Source organism: Cyrtonyx montezumae, unplaced genomic scaffold, assembly GCF_038088225.1.
Source record: "Cyrtonyx montezumae isolate F1298 unplaced genomic scaffold, pur_monq_1.0 scaffold_13, whole genome shotgun sequence".
Lineage (NCBI taxonomy): Eukaryota > Metazoa > Chordata > Aves > Galliformes > Odontophoridae > Cyrtonyx > Cyrtonyx montezumae.
This window is the reverse complement of record NW_027071859.1, coordinates 6,383,531-6,401,277: the sequence shown is the minus strand read 5'-3', so window position 1 is coordinate 6,401,277 and position 17,747 is coordinate 6,383,531. Positions and strand designations below refer to the sequence as shown.

At 48.0% G+C, this 17,747-nt stretch overlaps 2 protein-coding genes across 5 annotated transcripts in view; one reads left to right on the top strand and one right to left on the bottom strand.

Moving 5' to 3' along the window:
- Positions 1-244: 244 nt before the first annotated feature.
- On the top strand, positions 245-5,766 carry FAM228B (family with sequence similarity 228 member B). Its single transcript, XM_065731126.1, has 8 exons — positions 245-331; positions 932-1,051; positions 1,319-1,393; positions 1,976-2,173; positions 3,923-4,000; positions 4,389-4,476; positions 4,557-4,686; positions 5,641-5,766. The coding sequence occupies exons 1-8, from the start codon at positions 245-247 to the stop codon at positions 5,681-5,683; spliced, it is 819 nt and encodes a 272-aa protein (XP_065587198.1). The 3' UTR covers positions 5,684-5,766.
- Positions 5,767-7,276: 1,510 nt separating this feature from the next.
- The window catches only part of ITSN2 (intersectin 2), a 64,688-nt gene continuing 54,217 nt past the window's right edge, over positions 7,277-17,747 (bottom strand). For 3 of the 4 annotated variants that reach the window (XM_065730642.1, XM_065730643.1, XM_065730644.1), the window contains 11 exons: positions 12,414-12,535; positions 12,041-12,147; positions 11,746-11,929; positions 10,851-10,949; positions 10,510-10,677; positions 9,807-10,019; positions 9,489-9,610; positions 8,893-8,975; positions 8,670-8,753; positions 8,229-8,402; positions 7,277-7,434 (listed from right to left, as the gene is read on the bottom strand). In XM_065730642.1, the coding sequence (XP_065586714.1) occupies positions 7,277-7,434; positions 8,229-8,402; positions 8,670-8,753; positions 8,893-8,975; positions 9,489-9,610; positions 9,807-10,019; positions 10,510-10,677; positions 10,851-10,949; positions 11,746-11,929; positions 12,041-12,147; positions 12,414-12,535 (1,514 nt within the window). Of the gene's footprint in view, positions 7,435-8,228; positions 8,403-8,669; positions 8,754-8,892; positions 8,976-9,488; positions 9,611-9,806; positions 10,020-10,509; positions 10,678-10,850; positions 11,097-11,745; positions 11,930-12,040; positions 12,148-12,413; positions 12,536-17,747 lie in introns of those variants that run through there. The other variant, XM_065730645.1, reaches the window with a different exon arrangement.

Here is a 17,747-nt window from a genome sequence, read left to right as displayed (position 1 = left end):
ACAAAGTTTACCATGAGGGGGATGAAAACGGATGGTAGTGTCAGCGTATCTGCCCCTAAGTGTGATACTTTGTCTCCCTCCGTGTAACTTACAGTGATCCAAAGCCCCTGTTGGTGTGGTTGGCTGCAGTTAGAATTCCCGTAGAGCTTTGTTGCATATTTGGAATTGCAGAATACTACTTTCTCTGTGTGTACAGTTTTCTGTGTTTCTGAATGTTTTAATGCTTCTTGCAGCCTCCCCAGCAATGTGTACTGTGGATGGCTCAGAGACTGCTCCCCAAGTTACAAGTCCACCACCTGCAGCAGAACACAGTCAGCAAAAGCTGTGCCAGGTGAGCATCCCTCTGCATTCCTTCAGCTGGGAATGCTGATTTGAAGAACCAAAATTCAGGGCGTGTGAAACCTGTGCATAACTGAGGGCCTGTTCCTGTCGTGGCACTGGGAGCTGGTACTCACAGACACTGCCTTCTCTGCCCAGCACCTGCCTGAGCTCTTCAGGTATCCCACTTGCAGCCTGTCTTATGTCTGCATGAACACTCTGCTGACTCAGTAAGCACTGCTCTGCTATCACAGGAGCCACTTCCACTGTGGCTCTGTAGAACTGATCCTATATGAATATTCATTTGAAAAGTGCTCTCACCATTCAAATGGTTGGGATATCCCTATCTCCAGTGCTTCTGTTTCGTGTGTGTGAAATGTTCTCCTCTCCTGAAGTGCTGCAGAGAACTGTTAGTGATGTTTTGTTGTAGGTCCTGCCCTGAGAGAATGAGGTTTGCAATGCAGCGTGGTGTGAAGCTCGTAGGTGAACTTCTTGTATCTCAGTTTGTAGCCTGAGTGTGGAACCCAGATGACAACTTGATCTTTATAAAGCAGGTAGAATTTTTCACACAGACCTTTTCCTTTTTTTTTATTTTTATTTTTTATTTATCCAGAGGTGCCCCACAGCACCAGCAAGGAGTGATGCAGCAAATAGTTTCATCTGCAGTAGACTATTTGGGAAGGCAAATACTAGCAGATACTGGCTGACACAGAAGGACTTCTACCACGTGAAGGTACGAATGGAGGAGTGGAGTACAACGGAAGGTATGAAGGGAGGAATAAAAGATGTTTGTTTGCAAGGTCCTGTAAGTCTGAGTTATGTTTGTATAATCTAACTATTCAGAGCAAGGCTCACTGACATCTGTGCTGTTCTGCTGGCTGTGTTAGGGTGTAGCGTGCCTTAAACCCCAGCACAAGTAACTGTGTTGAATTCTAAGGTAATTCTGGCTGCTGCTGTAATTCCTGCTTTTACCTCATGTATTTTGTTGCTGTTTTGTCAGGCGGCTCCTGATGAAAGCAGAGAAATCATTGCTTCTGCTCAGTCCATCTTAGACAGAGAAAAGTATTTAGTGAGGGTAAGAAATGGTCTCTGTTCTCTCACTTGCTGTTTGTTTTCCTCTACATAAAAACCTTTCTCTCCATCGATGAATTACAATGAAATGTCAGTTCTCTACATTCTTGGAAAACTGAATTCAGAAATACAGCCTCCTGAGGACAGGACTGAACTGGTAACCCTGAGCTTTGCAGTCGCCACTCTTCAGTGGCTTTAGTGCCTATTTGCACCTAACTTTTGTTCTGTGGATGAGATTTGATGGTGGAGAGACCATGAATAATGGACAGCAGGGCTGACCCAACCCAGCAGACTGTCACTGCTGGAGGAAGAAAATCCTTTTCCCACTAACCTGAGGAAAAAAAAAAGAAAGAATAGTTTTCAGCCAGTACTGCACTGTGGTTAAAATAATGCAGTCTGACTGCTGGAGCCCACACAAGGAAGGGCTTGGAGCCAAGAGGAGGGAGGGAGGAGAGGAAGGGAGGGCTGGCGAGTCGGGCAGCAGTGCTCAGTCAGATCAGGTCAGCAGTACTGCATGGCTTTGTCTGTGAACTCATTAAGGGGTTTGGCCAATGTGTTGCGTGCTTATTTCCCATTTTTCACTCAGGAGGTGGACAGGTATTTGAGGCACCATGATTTCTTAAACCTGAGAAAGAAGGAGATCCTGTACAAGAAATGGCTTGAGGATGTTTCAGAGCCACTGCTGGGGAAAATTGAGGACAAAATGGATAGCCAGTCGAGGAAAGAAATACAGAAGAGGAGGGAAGAACAACTCTCTCTCTATTTAAACTACTGTAAAAAGAAGGTATCAAGATGCAAATTTCTGCTATGGAAAGTCTTGTGGTCGAGGCTGGGTCCTGGCTGCTATTTGCTGTTAGCTGACCAGCCCGTAGCTCCAGCATGCCTTATTTATAACTTACTCTTCCTGAGGACCTCTAATTGTGGCACACATCATTGAAGTCAGCTGTTCAAATTCACCCTCAGATAACAACAGTCCCCTTGCTCGGAGCACTGAGCACCGCTGGGTTCTGACAGTGAAACAGTGGATTTCACTCTGTGAGCTCAATCAACAGAGCTTCACCAGGCGAAATCAAATGCCAGCAGTCACTGGAGGAAATGCTTCTTTTTGCTGCTCTGAATTTCATATAATTGTTTAAGAGATTCCACAACTTTCTGCATTTCTGGATTAGATACCTAGAGCAATGAGAGCAGTCTGATTGTCTCCTAGAAATAGCATAATATTTTATACAGGGCAGGCTTTTGTTGTCAGTAGAAACCACTGCACGGTGGATTTATGAGACTGTAAACAAGCTTCCTACCCAGAAATGAGAACGCTGAGGGAGCTGTGGTGCTGCAATGAGAGCAAACAGTGCATTTTTCAAAAGTCTGACGTGAAAGGTCCATGCATTTAAACTGCACTTAATGACGACAGGCTGAATTAGTCCTTCAGCCAGAGTCCTGGCATTTAGATGTGTTAGGTGTACCCTGCACGTCTGGGGCTGCTTCAGTGCATCCTGCAAGCTCCTGTGCTGAAGTGCCAGGACTTTGCTGGGTGACCTTCAAACACAGTGGCTGTTGCACTGGAGTTGCGCTCTTCTCCCTGAACAAGTGCACCCACCACCAGTGACCAACCTGCACCCTTTCTCCCAGCCTCAGTGGGCTGAAGCCCTTCAGAATAACACCATCACTGTTAGTGTATGTTTGCATTAATTATAGCAGCACATGACACATTCTGCAGAACTTAAGACACTTTGGATTGATTCACATCCTGAGTTTGGCTGTGCATTTCTTTCTCCTCCCTTCCCTTTGTCCGTTTTCTCTCGCACTGCTCCCTGCCCTGTAGGCTTTTTGTTCTTTTCCCTGGATCTCACTTTTCTGTGCCTCTGCCACCAGTCCATTCCCTATTTCTATGTAAATTTGTCCAGTTTCTCTTTCTTCTTTTTGCCGGTCCCAAGGCCAAATGTGGTGCAATGGAGTGTGCAAAGGGATCGGATGTGGGTGCGTGGCACAGCACCCAGCACTGAGGCCTCAGCCATTACTGTAATAGGATGATATACAATAATTAACCAGGGGGTGGCACTAAAACTTTGCAGTTCAAGGCACATTAGGCACTCTTGCACTTACTGGAGGTCCCAGGGCTCCCTTTGGGTTGGGTTGGATTGGTTGGTTTGGTTTGGCATTATGTTTGGCCTTCTGACTCGTTCCAGGTATGGTATTTCCAGCTCTCAGCCACTGACCTCCAAAAAGAAGTGTATGGGGCAGAGATCCACAGCCTGGGTCCTTTCCTTGCTGTGACCGCTGGAGAACTGTGTCCACAGGAAAGCTGGAAACCTTCATTTAAAGGAAAAAATGAGGCTGGTGGGGCTCAGCCCTTTAAGATCTATTTCCTTCTCTGACCAAAATCCTTGAACAGAATTTCCACTACCTGCACTGCCCTAATAATAATTAACCTTTTAGTCTGTACTTATGCCTGGATGCTTCATGAAAGTACTTAACAGTATACATATGCCTGCATTGCCTGTTACACCACAGTCACAACCTGCTTCTCCCACAGGGCTTCGTGGCTCTGGAAACTTATGACCCATCAGAATATGACCCGCTGTTCCTGAAGACGTGCACTGACTGCTGGAAGGTGGGGTACTCTGTGCTGTATTGGTCACAGCAAATGCACCACGGCCTTGTGGAGAGGGTGGGAGAGGCCGGTGGGAAGGACTCAGCCACAGATCCACAAAGTGTGGTTCTCTAAATCTTTCCTGGGCGTTGTGAGCCCTCGGGGCCTTCCACCTCTCATCACTTGGGACAGAGTTGAACATGATGTGGTCTGAGTGAGGAGCGATGCTCAGTGTCTCTAAGAACTGGGGCCACTCAGGTCTGTGCCTTTTTCATTCATTGAAACTGAGGTTGATATTCCTCCCTGCTAACCAGCAGTACCTTCAAGTTCCCATTTGTCTGACTTTGCTCTTTGAGACGCTCTCCTAAAATGCTTGCCTAAGTGCTTAAGCTTGGAATAACTGTTGCAGGTCTCGGTACCAGCTCTGCAGGATCCTCTGTTAAAAGCCGTTCAGAAGAAGTTTACAGAGATAGGCATCGCCAAGCGCTGCGAGACAGGTATGTTCAGTCATCAGTATCCCTTGGAAACCTTTCACGCTGGGGGAGGCCCCCCCTTCCTTGCTGTTCCCCTTCCTCAGGGAGGCCGTGCAGTAGCAGAGAGCTCCAGGAACTGCCCCTGCTTCCCCTGAGCCGGCAGCACATGGGTGCCATCGAGTGGCTGAGGGTTCCGTACACATACATCGCCAGCGAGCTCCACCGAACCAGGAGGTAAGAGCTGCTGTGCTTCTGAGGGACAGCCTGGTACTGACACCAGGTAAATCCTCTTTGTTCCCTACGAGCAGTACAAGCCATGGAGTACCTCCTGGATGCTTTACTGGGGATATGAAAGGATTTCACCACTAGAGCAGCTCTCAGCTTTTGGAGTTACACGGAGCCTCCATACAAGGCTGAGCTCTTCTCAGCAGTGTGTGGTGATAGGACGAGGGGAAATGGCCACAAACTGAAGCATAGGAAGTTCTGCACAGTGTGTGTGGGAACTTCTTCACAGTGCAGTGACAGAGCACTGGCACAGCTGCACAGAGAGGTGGTGGAGTCTCCTTCTCTGGAGATGTTCAGGACCCTCCTGGATGCCTACCTGTGCAACCTGGGCTAGGGAGCTGCTTGGGCAGGGGGTGGGACTGATGATCTCTGGAGGTCCCTTCCAACTCCTACAGTTCTGTGAGCTCTAACCCAGAGTGTGATGCTCAGTGCTGCCCTGCAAGCTGAGCTGAGAACAGCAGCGATCCTGAGCTGGCGTGCTCTCACAGCAAGAGGAGCATCCGAGATTGAAGAACCATATTTCTTGTTTCCCCAAGTCGCAGTGCTCCGATTCACCTCTTTTTGAAAGCTCCCTGGCTCTGCTGCTGCAGAGCACAACAGTTAAAGGAAGTCCTGCACACAGCAGACAAGAACATCAAAGCTCAGCTGGGAGCCGGATGTCCTTGAAGCAGGCCCTCTCCCCCTGAGCCCATGGCCTGGAGCTTTATGCCTCTTGCTGCCCGAGCCTTTGTCCAGCATAATCGTTAGAGCAGTTACTGGCTAACAGCAAGTTCTAGAAGGGAAGCTGGTCACAAAGACAACCATTTCCTGGAGTAACTCAGCGTGGGAAAGAGCTAGTGCAGGAAGCTGTGCTGGGCGATGGCGGCCCTGCTCCTGGACAATAGTTTTTATTTCTGTTTGAAGGATGAGAGTCGTGGACCACCACAAAGACAGTGCAAGCAGATGACATCACCTCTCCTCCAGATGTCTGTAGCACCAAGCAAAGCCATCAGGAGGTACAGTCTGCAAAACATACATCAGGTCTTCTGTGCAAGCCACAGTGGGCCAGGTCTTCTGAGAACTGCAATAAACTCATTAGCTTAAAGTAGTGCTCCTGCAGGCAAAGAAACGTATGAAATGCTGGGGCTGTTACTTGCAGCAGCGGGAGGGGAATGGCAAAGCTTGCATTTAGCTTCGGGTGCTGCAGTACTGCACGGAGCTGTTGGTGCCATGCAGATTCAGGTACTGTTCCTCTGCAGTCCCCCCCTGCACAGCAGCTCTGATGCCCAAGCCTTAAACCAGCAGCTCTCCCACAGTACAGACACCATCTCTCCACGTTGCCAAGATTGAGTTTTATTTAGGATTAGAAATACTGAACCACAGAAAACTGTTAAAAGTAACGGAGGTTGACTGAGCTCTGTAACAGGAGGGTGCGCAGATGGCAGCCAAGTGTGGAACGGGAAAGGGGGGGCACACCTGCTGTTCAGGGCCGCCAGTGGAAGGAGGTTACAACATATCAAACCCTTTACAAACAGTCTCGTCTTAATCAGCCCCGGGTTTGGTGCCCGGATGAAAGCTTCTGCTCGCAGCCAGTCTCATCTCACAGATGAACGCTGTGCTAACAGCTCCTCCGAGCAAACATTTTAAACTTTGAATAAACTTTTCTTGAATTGAATCCCATAAGTAAGTTTTTCTCACTATTTCACATCCCCTTGTACAATAAAATATACTTTGTAAAAGTCACTATGCCTCAATAAACATCTGTAGACAAATTACATTAATAAACTTATATTTTACTCTCTCTATATACATGTTGGCAATGTCAAAGCTTCAAGATTCACATGGAGGTCTGCAAAACCAAGGAACTGTACACAAATAACTTAGATTTAGGAAAACCAAAAGCTGGAAGGTATTTTGCCACATTATCGTGGGTCACAGTATTTAAACCATTTTCTCTTAGTTCTTTTTTACAGTGACATTGTCTCAGCAGAGAACGATTCATCCAACTGAAGAGGAAGGGGAAATGAAGTTGCAGTTACTGATTTCAGTGCAGAATTAAGTCAAGTGGAGAACTACACTCGATTCTTAAAGATATACAAATAGATTGGAGAACTCTCCAGTGCTAAGGCTTCGTCAGCATTTCACCTTTAAAACAATCGTCCTGAGGCAGGAAGGTTCCAGTGGATATCACTTTTCAGGTTTGAAATGGAATGATTCTGGTGCTAAACTCAACCACCCCTCAGTCTGCTCGTTAGACCGAGTGGTAAAACATCCATCCGTTTTGATGCCGACATCATACTTTTTGTGGCCCTGAACCATTGGCATCCAAAAACAATATCTTCCAACATAATAAAAAAAGGCACTGAGCTACGGGACTGTATACAGTTTGTGTTTGCATAGATCAACGACAGCTCTGAACGCAGCAAGGGACGACACGCGACCGCTGAGCGAGGGGACCTGAAAGCAGCAGGCATTCTGCTTAACGAGGAGCTTAGGGCAAGGAATCTTATTCCAGACCAAGGTCAGCTTCGTCTGTCCTTCAGAAGGGAAGGAAGTGTTCTCAGAGGAGTGTCTTCTGGTCAAAGAGCTGCAGGTCAAAACGGACCCAGACCTCCCCGGTCGGCACTTCGTGCAGCAGTAAGTGTTTTGTCGTGGGGCCTTTGCTCTCCTGTTCTGTTCGGATTTTTGCTACAGGAACTTCAGTGCGACCCAAAAAATCTGTGGAACAAAAACGAGCGCAGGATGTCTTTAAGTAAAGACATGAAGCTCAGGAAGCCTGGAAGCAGTGCTACATGGGGTGCAGGGGAGCACCACGTGCCACCTGAAGGGGAAGCTGTCCCTGCCAGAAAGGAGAGCTCAGGGCTGTATAGCAGTTTTTCACCACATGCGGTTTCATTACCACGCAGACTTTGATTTCGTGCACTACCTGTGGTTATTCAGTTGTTACTACCATTGTTAATGTCTCTTTACTATCACACTTGAAAAGTTCTATCCGCAACATCTAAGATTTATTACAAGTGACAATCTCAGACCTCGAGCTGGAAGGTCAGAATGGAGCGATGGCACCCCTATACACATCAGCTGCACTGCTACAAAGACCATTAAGTACTTTGGCTCAGCCAACTTTTATTTATGCTTATGTATCACTTCTAAAGACTACCAGAAGCAGACTGCAAAAAAAAACGTGTTTTGTTTCCAAGCAGAAGAAAGCTTATCACCTTAGCACTGTGCAAATACAGCCTGGCACTTTAACTTCAGGCACTGCCTACGACGACAGTGAAAGACATCTTTCAGTTTCTTCCCAGCTTGACAAAAAATAACTCTGTTCCTGAGTGGGATCGAATATGACTGCTGGCTCTGGGCAGCCATTCAGCCTCTACAGTTAAGGAAGCATTGTTTTTCACACAACACTTTGGAGAAAGCAATTGTACCTGTGGACCCTTAGTGAAGATCTGTGCATCCCAGGTCACAAAAACAATTTATTTTCCTAAAACAAATGCTTATGCACTCACCGTCAGGAGAGAACTGATCCCTGTCAAACATGGTGATACAGAGGACATCCTGATACAGATCCTTAATGAAGAACTGGCAGTTAAAGTTCCATTTGGGGTTTAAGGTGTCCTGCAGGGTCCTCGTTGTGTAGCTCTGAGAGCCCATGCTGATTTCGCAGTATGGGTTGCTCTTCCCTAAGCACAGAAGCAGCAGTGAAACACCCCAGCAGTGCAGAAACCTCCCTCCCTGCCCACAGCCAGCTTCAGTGCACATCTACGCTGCTGCTCAGAAGACATGGGGTTACACATCCCTAAATCCTACAGTAGCACAGAGCTGTTTCTCCATTCAGTCCTCTGAAGCTAAATAATGGCTGATTTGTCCAGGAGTTCTAACCACAACGTTTCCCAAATCACCAGACTGCTCCCCAAGGAGGCTTTTGTGAGATTATTTCCACCACTTACCGTTGGGCTTACAGGCCTTCAGCTCTGTCGCTTCGATCACTTGCACCATCAAACGTCCTATTCCCGAGGTCTTCTGCGAGCGAGCTGGAAACAAAGAAGTCAGAAATGGGCTAAAACCATAAATAATGGCAGTTTTTGGAGAGAGTTCCCCCCCCAGAGACGTGCAGCATCGTTCAGAACACACTGGTGTTGCTGGGTGAGGGAGGAAGGTGGAACTCAGTACCTTGATATGCCTTTTCACGTTTCTTCTTCTCAGTTTCGATGTACTGCTCTGAAGCTGCTTTGATTTTCTGGACCCAGGCAGTGCTGCAAAGAGCAATCCCAAGGTGAGAGTTGTACCACAGGCACAGAATCCCTCATCATCAGCAACTCTGACCCATCCTCTTTTGCCTTTTTGTCTCCACTGGATTTCAGAGACGTCACAAGTTAAGTTCACTTAGGGACTAAAGCTACAGAGGTTTCACATTAAATCTCATGGCATGCTTCCGTATCAGCCTAAAAAAGTGAGCTGTTTTATTACAAATTGCTGGGTCACGTGGAAGACTGACCAGGACTGGGGAAGAGTCCTATGGGATGCAAGACTTGGCAGTCCTGAACTATTCTTCTATACAACCACAACATCTGGGAGCAGTAGATGCAATGCTGTATTTAACTGCAAGAGCAGCTCTACAAGCAGAACAAAGTGAAAGAAAACTTGTCATTCATATGAGAGTCAGAGGAACTCATGACCTAACGGGAGGCTAAAGCCCTGTCCACCAGGATCACAGCCCCAGCCACTTTCAGAAAGATTAACCTCAAATTCACATTCGCTCTACTCACCGCTCGTTGATGTTGTCAGTTTTAAGCGTGTAAACTCTGTCAATGTGTGATATGTGGAAAACTGGCTCATCACTTGAAGGGTCCGTGGGCAACTTCACGAGGACTTCATTAAGGAACACGGGCTGAAAGAAAAGCAAACATTGCCGTGGCACTGCCACCCCGACATTAAGCTGAGAGTCTACAAGGATACTGAAGTACATGGTTTTTCTGTAGGGAATTTGAAAGTTGTAGGATACAAGGGCACCACATAAAGGAGGCAACAAAGGACTGAAAGAAAAACTACTGTCAACAGGACCACGGGGCACCTCCTGCACTCACCATTTTGTACATTTTGAACTGGGAGTTGGACTTGGGGCTGAACAGTTTATCAGAGCCGGAGGAGACGAACTGTTTGACCATGTAGGTAAGCAGCAGGAAGTCGTTGAACAGGAAGCCATACAGCTCCTTGCTGCTCTTCGCCTTGTAGAGCTTGCCGCTGTGTAGGAGCTTCCGTGGTCCCAAGCAGTTGGTGAGGGAATTGAAAACAGGTTGCTAGGAGAGACAAAAATCCGTGAGCAGCAGCAAGTGAATGCAGGCATCAGCCCCTCTTCACAACAGACACTGCTCAAAATGCTCAAAATCCTCTTTTTAGGGCTGGGAGTTACTACAGTTTAACTGTTTGAATGGTATTCATTATACAGTGGTAAACAGATTCCCTACTGCCAAAATAATGTTTCAACAATGGGGGCTCATCGTATTATGGCTGCGAGCAACATCTCTGCCAGGGGATCAGCAGTGGATCGTGTCCCAGTATGGGATGTGGGCAAGCACTCTCACTGCACTGAACCACAGACCTGTAGCAGTTGGAAGGGACCTCTGGAGCTCCTCTAGTCCAACCCCCTGCTGAAGCAGCTTCCCCACAGTAGGATACACAGGAAAGCATCCACGTTTTAAGCATCTCCACAGAAGAAGGCTGCCCTGCTCGGGCCTTCCCAAAACAAACTGACCCAGCCTCTGCCACAGAGTGCTGCAGTGCAGCTACCTCAGCAAGGCCTTCACACTGCACGTGGGACTGTATCCATTCCAGCCGGTCCGAGTTCTCTTTCTCACGCACCCCTTCGTTAACCTGAGAACACAGCTCTTCTGCACGCTCCAAGGCAAGCTTGAGGTTACTGTGATCTGGGTGACTTTCTGGAGTGTTCTCCAGAATCTGGTGTAGAATAAAATGAGGAGAAAACAAGACAAAATCGGAGGTAAGCACAGGAAATACTGCTTCACAGTGTTCCAGAAATCCCCATAAAGGGATAAGGTTTTTTTTTTTCTTTTGCAATAGAGACCAAAATCAAAAGCATTTTCGTACAAGACTTCACTCAGGGTACTCACACTCTTTATAATCAGAGGATAGCGTGTTATTCTTTGCATGGGTTTCAGGAGGAAACTGGAGAGGGGCATTCCTTTGCAGCGAGGATCCAAAGCGAGTTTCTACAGTGCAATCCAGAGATATCGCATTACTCATCAAGAAAGAGCTGCTTCACTGCACTGAAAAGGGTCTGATCACATCTAATTTTTTCAGGCTTTCCAAGAAATCTCAAGACTTTTAGGTTAGCAAACAACACAGTCCACTTGTATCTAGAACAAACAGGAAAGTCAGCGCTGTCACTGTGCCCAGATGCTTCGCCAGCACAGCGCTGCAGCACCGCTGTCCATGCAGAGTCCGAACATTCAGAACCATTCTAGCTTCTGTTCTGACATAATATGCTCCACTCAGGTTCAAAAAAAACCAGAACAATGAAAGAAGCAAACACCTGATGTCAGCTGTTCTGGCATTTCTCCCTTCATGGCTTCAAAGGCACAGCACCAGCTGCAGTACAGCAGCGATCCCTCATTTCTTTCTGCAGTCTGCCTGTGAAGTTCACAATGCGCAGCTGAAGGCCCAGCCCCAGCTGCAGCCCCATGCCCCACTGGTTTCAGCACAACAGTTTTCTTATTTTAACTCCACAGACTCCACCCTCTTTCGACCACATGGGTTTTGGGAAGGTGCAGACACTGGCTCTGTAGCTTTCTATGGTTAACCACTACACCGAAGTAACGAGGGACAGAAAGGGAAATGAAATAAAGTACTTGCTGAGGATGCACATAAACCACCCATCCCGGGAACACTCTCTCCTGATCTTAGCAAGATTGACTTCTCTGTGTTATTTTGATCTGGTTGATGCTGGTTAGACAGGCTCCTACTATAGAGGAAAGGCTCAGGTACAAAGGCTGCTGAACAAAATACCTTTAAGTAGTCTTTGAAATCAGCTTCTTCATCAGTTTTCTGCTGCAGCAACGAAGCCCCGTTAAGCTGGCAGCTGCAGAACCGAATGTAGGCCTGCATGTGTGAGAGCTCTGCTGCCAAGATGTCCCCAATCATCTGCACTGGCATTTTTTCCCCCCCTGTTTTCTTACGCACTCGCAGGGCTCTAAAGAGAAGAGAAACGACCATCCAGCCTTGCATTTAGCTGTTCTGAATGCACACGTTGCACCCACAGCAAATACACACAAGAACGCAAGACGAAAACGCGAGTACTCACTTCAGTAACTTGGTATTCGACATGATGAGCTCCTTCCAGTTAACAAAGATCAGCCCCATTTCCCCTTCCGTGAGACAGCCCGAATCAGCCATTGGCTTTTGGAAAACCTGCAGTGGAAAAAATCAGCAAGGTGAGCAGTTCTTGGGAGAAAAAAAGCACTCGCTCTCCTCTTGGTTAAGGTCAGCACTGACACTGCTCTGTTCTCCACGTGATTCTTCAGGCTCTGTGACAACCACGTAACATCCACGAGGAAAGGGAGGTGCTCACACAGCCTCCCCATCTTCCCCTGGCACTTCACAATTGTTTAGCAGCTCTTTGTTGCTGTTATTCTAAAGGACAAAGGTGGTGTTTTTCCACGTGGAAGGTGTCTCACCTCTAGGACCAGCTGAAGGTCGTCCATATATCTCTCTTCTGTCTGAATGAGTTCGTGGATGTAGCCCTGCCTCTTCCTTTCCATTGGCTGCATGGTATCGAGGCTCTGCAGATCAGCGCACCCTACAAGAAGCAAGCCAGTACTTCAGGTCCCACTCAAGCCCTCAGATGTGATGAATTCACACAGTTACACCAACGCACACCAGCCCAAGGGTCACACTGTACACAGCGCTCCTTTTTAAAGCCCTGACCACGGCAGCTCTGGCTTCCAGCTCACTGTGGTTTGCACCCTGCTCTCTTTATGACAGTTCTGATTCCGTCACCTCTCCGCTCCTTAGAGCACCCCTTCATCCTGCACTGTGATGCAGAATAAAGATTCCTGACCTCCTGTAACTTCCTACATCTCTTTATTTTCTGCAGTGCTGTTTTCGAAGTCACGATTTTCTCTTACCTTACACAACGTCTGCTGTGAGATGAAGTCATCCAGAACGTGTCTGGTGCTGATTTATTGCACGGCACCTTTAATCTCAACCCCATTTCTCAAGTACTCTGCCTCTGTTATGAGCTCATTATACAAACCAGCAGGATAAATCTGCAAAGCTGTGGTGCCCAGTGTTAGGCTGCGTAACCTCACAGCTGCATGAGGTCCTTTTCCAGTTTAGAAACCAAACGAGCCAGAGATACGTTGTTATTCGGATGCACTAAGGACGACTAACAAAAACCATGCACGAGGACACAGAGAACATTCAACGACACAAAACCAGTTCTCTGTGGTGCCATGCAGACTCTCCAGTTTCACACTTTTTCCTCCTCATTATATGTGTTAGCAAACACGACAACAGCGTCTGAGGTTTAGCAGGCAAATGAAAACTGGCAAAAACAAAGTGGTAAATATGTTTAGATGGGCAAAGTACACAAAGTCCAACTGCGATCCACCTGTTGGCCATCACGTGCTAGCAGAGCACTGCAAGGGAGCAGGGGAGAAAAAAGAAACAATTACTGTTTATTTAAGAGCACACATGATGCAGCTGCATCTGATTTTGATAAGATCTACACCAGAAAAGGCAATGGCTGAATGTAAAACATGGGCTTCTCAGTTCTGCTACGTACATCCAGAAGAATGGTGAACCTTAAGCCTTCTAACAACAACTAAAGAAATGTTACTCCATACATGGAGGTCTGGGGTGGCAGCTCTTCCAGCTGCAGGGAATGCTGCTTTGAGCATTGGTTGCTTCCGAGGTTATAACGAGGCCAAAATTAGAAGGGAAAACGGAGTGAAATTACAGCCTGGTGCAATTGCTATGAAGTTTGGTGTTGGATAATCCATCAAGGTTGACTTTGGTCAATGTGTGTGCTTCTGTTCTAGTGCTGTTCATGTACAGAGCTGGGTGAAAGCCCAGCTGGTTCCTGAGACACTGTGTTTGAGGACAGTCAGAGCTTGTACAGTAACCATACACCGTTTGCCCACGCTTCGATGGCAGCTTTGACAACGCTGCAAGGTGCAGCCCTACAACAGGGACAGCCAGGTAGTGAGGCTCCTGCTGCTGTCTGCTTGGATCATAACCATTACAAACACACGTACTCCTGTGTCTGTGTCTGTTCCATATACATCCATGTACCTGGGCTAGGGAGCTGCTCGGGCAGGGCTGGACTCCATGATCTCCAGAGGTCCCTTCCGACCCCTACAGTTCTGTGACTGCGATCAAGCTCTAGGAGGCAAAAACACCTTTTGTATGCACCAAGAACAGATGTGATTTATAAAGCTTATTGCCAGATACAAAACCACAGCTAACTGAAATGGCTGAGCAGCAGCCTTGCTCTCGGTCTGTCACAGCTTTTGGGATCAACGGATGAATGCGAGTTTGCATTTAAATCATCACTCAGAGAGCTCTGACTTGGCGTGGGTCTGAGGAAAAGGCAGCGTGGAGTCCACGCATCTGATTTTAGAAGGCAAATGTAGGCAATGGGATCTGAAGGGAAGGAAAGCAAATGAGAGAACAGATCAACCCGCCTAACACACTGCCAATGTCTTGCACAATGACCCGCCAGCCCCCAGCACAGAACAAGCCTGCATCTCTGCCCGCTCTCCTCCCACATTCCTGCTGCTCGTGTCCCTGCACCAGCTCTGGCACTCAGCTCACCCCCAGCTCACAGGAACCTGGACTTTCCTGCTGGTTTAACAGCCAGGAGCTGCCTTTTTTTTGGCAGCAGAAAGCAGTTGCTTCGGCTTCTGGTTTGCAAATGCCAGGCTGTCCAAGGAAGCTGGGGCGGGTCTGCCTTGCTCCATCCTGAGCTTGTTATCAGCAGAGCTGCTGTGAGCCCGGACCTTTGAGACGTGGGCCCTAAGCACAGAGCCGTGCCCACTGCAGCCGTGGTACCCCTCGTGACAGACACTGCTCTGCAAGGCGAGGAAGCAGCCGTCCTGCAGGGGCGGAGTGAAACAAGCTGGAGGATTTATCAACAGGAAATCCCAGTCTCTAAACTTACATTTAAAATCACACTCCCCTCTCCAAATAGAGCTGAATGCCTTCTTTCTGCTAACCCTGCTAGCCCTGCCTGAAAAGCTTGGGTCTCAGACAAGAGATGTTCTGCTCAGTGTGAGATGCCAACGCCTGAACAACGGGAGCACTACTGATGTATTTTGGACTCGAGGTAAGTTCTAGGGGAAGAAGGACACTTTTTGAAGGGAATCTGCTCAGGCACCACATGCTTCGCCCAGATCCACAGTGAACTTCTCCACTCAACCAACACCAAAAACACCCATGTAGAAAGTGACAGCTCTGGAAAGACACACTGAGCCTCACGGAGTGCTCCAGCACTTCCCCTGCAGGATGGAGCTACATCTAAGTGACAAGCACACAGAGGCAGAGGTGGTTTATGCATAAAGTGCACATGTAGGGAGCTGGGTTCACTTAGGGCAGTGGGTTTCTTCAGATCTGGGGTGTGCTGAGCTGAGTGTGCTTGGTTGGTTGGCCGTCTTTGTGAGCATCTGTATTATCTTTCTTTCCTAGGCTACCACAGAAAAAGCACACGTGTTCACAAGTGCCATGGACCAGCATTAAGCAGTCCCTTCATTCCAGCCCGAGCATTGTGGTGCTGTGCAACAGCTCCCACACCTGCTGGCACACCAGCGTCCCCCTGCCGTGCCTCCTGCAGCCCAGGAAAGGAACTACCAGCAAATCTGCTGCCAGGAAAAGGTCCGTTCGCATCAGGCCCTGGGGAATGCCATGAGAAATCAGCCCTAATCGCTGAGTGCAGCATGCTCTTTCCATCACAACAGAAGCAATTTATGAATCAGTTTGCAAGAGGTGAAAGCAGGGTTTGGTCACTGTGTCACAGAACCAGCTAGTGAGATGGGAAAATACCGTCACCGTTTGTCCCCAGGTGAACAAAAAACCACAACAGACAAGCTAGGTCCTTTTATGTGTCCCTTTAATAAAGTACATTTGCATAGTTATCTTACAACTTCGTTTCAACCCAAAGACGAACAATTGCCTCATGCTAAGCACAGCCTGCATTTGCATGTCCCAGCAGTCATCCCCACACGTAAATGCTCGCAGAGAACAACAGGAGATACTTTAAGGCAGCACACACCGTTCAGCAGCAGTTTATTGGTTCGTTACATGGAAGCAGCGTTGCCCTGCAGCAGCTCCCAGTGCCGCTGCAGGGCACAGATTGCCAGCGTTCCTATGAGCAGATCTATGCACAGGCAGCGAACCCCACTCAGAAGCATCACACGGATACAGTCTGACAAAGCATTGGGATGGGATAAATATTGGCTGGTAGGACACCCAGCTACACAACGGCCCCCGTTTCCAGAGAACAGTACTAAGCGAGTACTGCGCTGCAGGCAATGCAGTCTTTTGCTCTCCTGGATGGCTTCAGATTGAACTGGTAATGCCTCGTTGCTCTGAGAAGCACTCGGGCTCTCAGGGCAGGAGAAGGGATGGGCAGCTCTGCAGGTATCCCTCGTTTTCACCCTGTCCTCAGCTGCTCCAAGACCAACGTTCTTCCCCCAGATATGGGGTTAATACTTGAAGCCTCATTTTACCTGGCTGGCTGGGACCACAGCTGACCCTAACTCCAGGAACATCTACCAAAGTCAGAGCAGATTCTACAAAATCAGAGAGAAATTGAACATTTTGAAAGCAAAAAAAGATCCATTTCAAATCCAGCTTCTACAGCTACACCTCGTTTTAAAAGCCAGCTTCGAATCCAGCCTCAGCACAGCCTTTCCTATCGATCACCCGATACATCTGCACAGCTCCTGCACCAGCACACACCAGCAGAGCACAAAGAGCTCTCGGGTGACTGCACCTCATGTGCACAAGGCAGGGGCTGTGCTTTTTTCAACCAGCATTACTATCAGGAGAAACTGTGAAAGCCCCGAGTGCTTCATCACAGTGCTCATCCGTTTAAGCAGAGTTTAAGCTGTTTCAAAGGTTATTATACCTACATCCCCACACTGGGCTGCTTCTGTGAGGTGGTCCTCACACCCCAACGGCCCCACCCACAGAGGGGTGGGTGGCCAGCTGCTTTTGCCAAACGCCACAATGCTATCTTTTCCTACATCATTCTGGATGGGATGTGAAGTTGTTCTCCCTTTTTTTTCCTCCCCGAGTTAGCAGCAGTTTGGCCCTCAAGGAAAGCACTGAACGTTGGGAAGTCAGCTGAGCTCCGATCCCACAGGCGAGCAGTGCCTTGTGGGCATGGGGCAGTCTGTAAGCTCACCTGGTTCTCAGACCACAGGGAGGGACTGCTTGATGCTGTAGCATCTGTCGGCAGAAATACTGAAAAACGAAGCTTCAAAGAGAAATCAAATCAGCCACAACACTGCAGAGATTACTGAGCACATCTCGAGCCCACAGCAACGTTATCTCATTCCATAGCAAAATACTGCTTTAGACAAAATACATCTGGAGTAAAAATCCATCTGTAGGCACACTGCTGTGTTCTATATTGCACAAAAGATACATACCTCTGACCTAAAGGGCACATATACATTACTTGATAAAGCATATTTAGTACATTACATTCCACCCTTCCCATAGAGGTGCTGGAGAAAGGCAGTTCAGTCTCTGCAGTCTGACCAACCTTTTCCTGGTCGTACCTTCACTACATTCACACGTGTGGTAAACATAGGGTGCTTTGTAAACACTTCTGATTGCATAAGTGACCTCTGCTGTTTTGTTACTGAGTTCAGACACCAACTAAATTAAACAGATTAATTAAATCACCCACATCTCTCCTGTTCCTACACCAGCAGCACTCCAGTACCGTAACTGTGCCCTCAGCCTCACACCCACATTCTCTGCCCTCCGAAGGACACTGAAGG

What these genes read in the sequence shown, in the direction of transcription:
- FAM228B (XM_065731126.1), top strand. Translation starts at nt 245, where the DNA reads ATGTGTACTGTGGATGGCTCAGAGACTGCTCCCCAAGTTACAAGTCCA. An exon ending in TAAACTACTGTAAAAAGAAG is followed by an intron (nt 2,174 to 3,922) that starts GTATCAAGATGC and finishes CTTCTCCCACAG; the next exon opens with GGCTTCGTGGCTCTGGAAAC. An exon ending in GAGCTCCACCGAACCAGGAG is followed by an intron (nt 4,687 to 5,640) that starts GTAAGAGCTGCT and finishes TTCTGTTTGAAG; the next exon opens with GATGAGAGTCGTGGACCACC.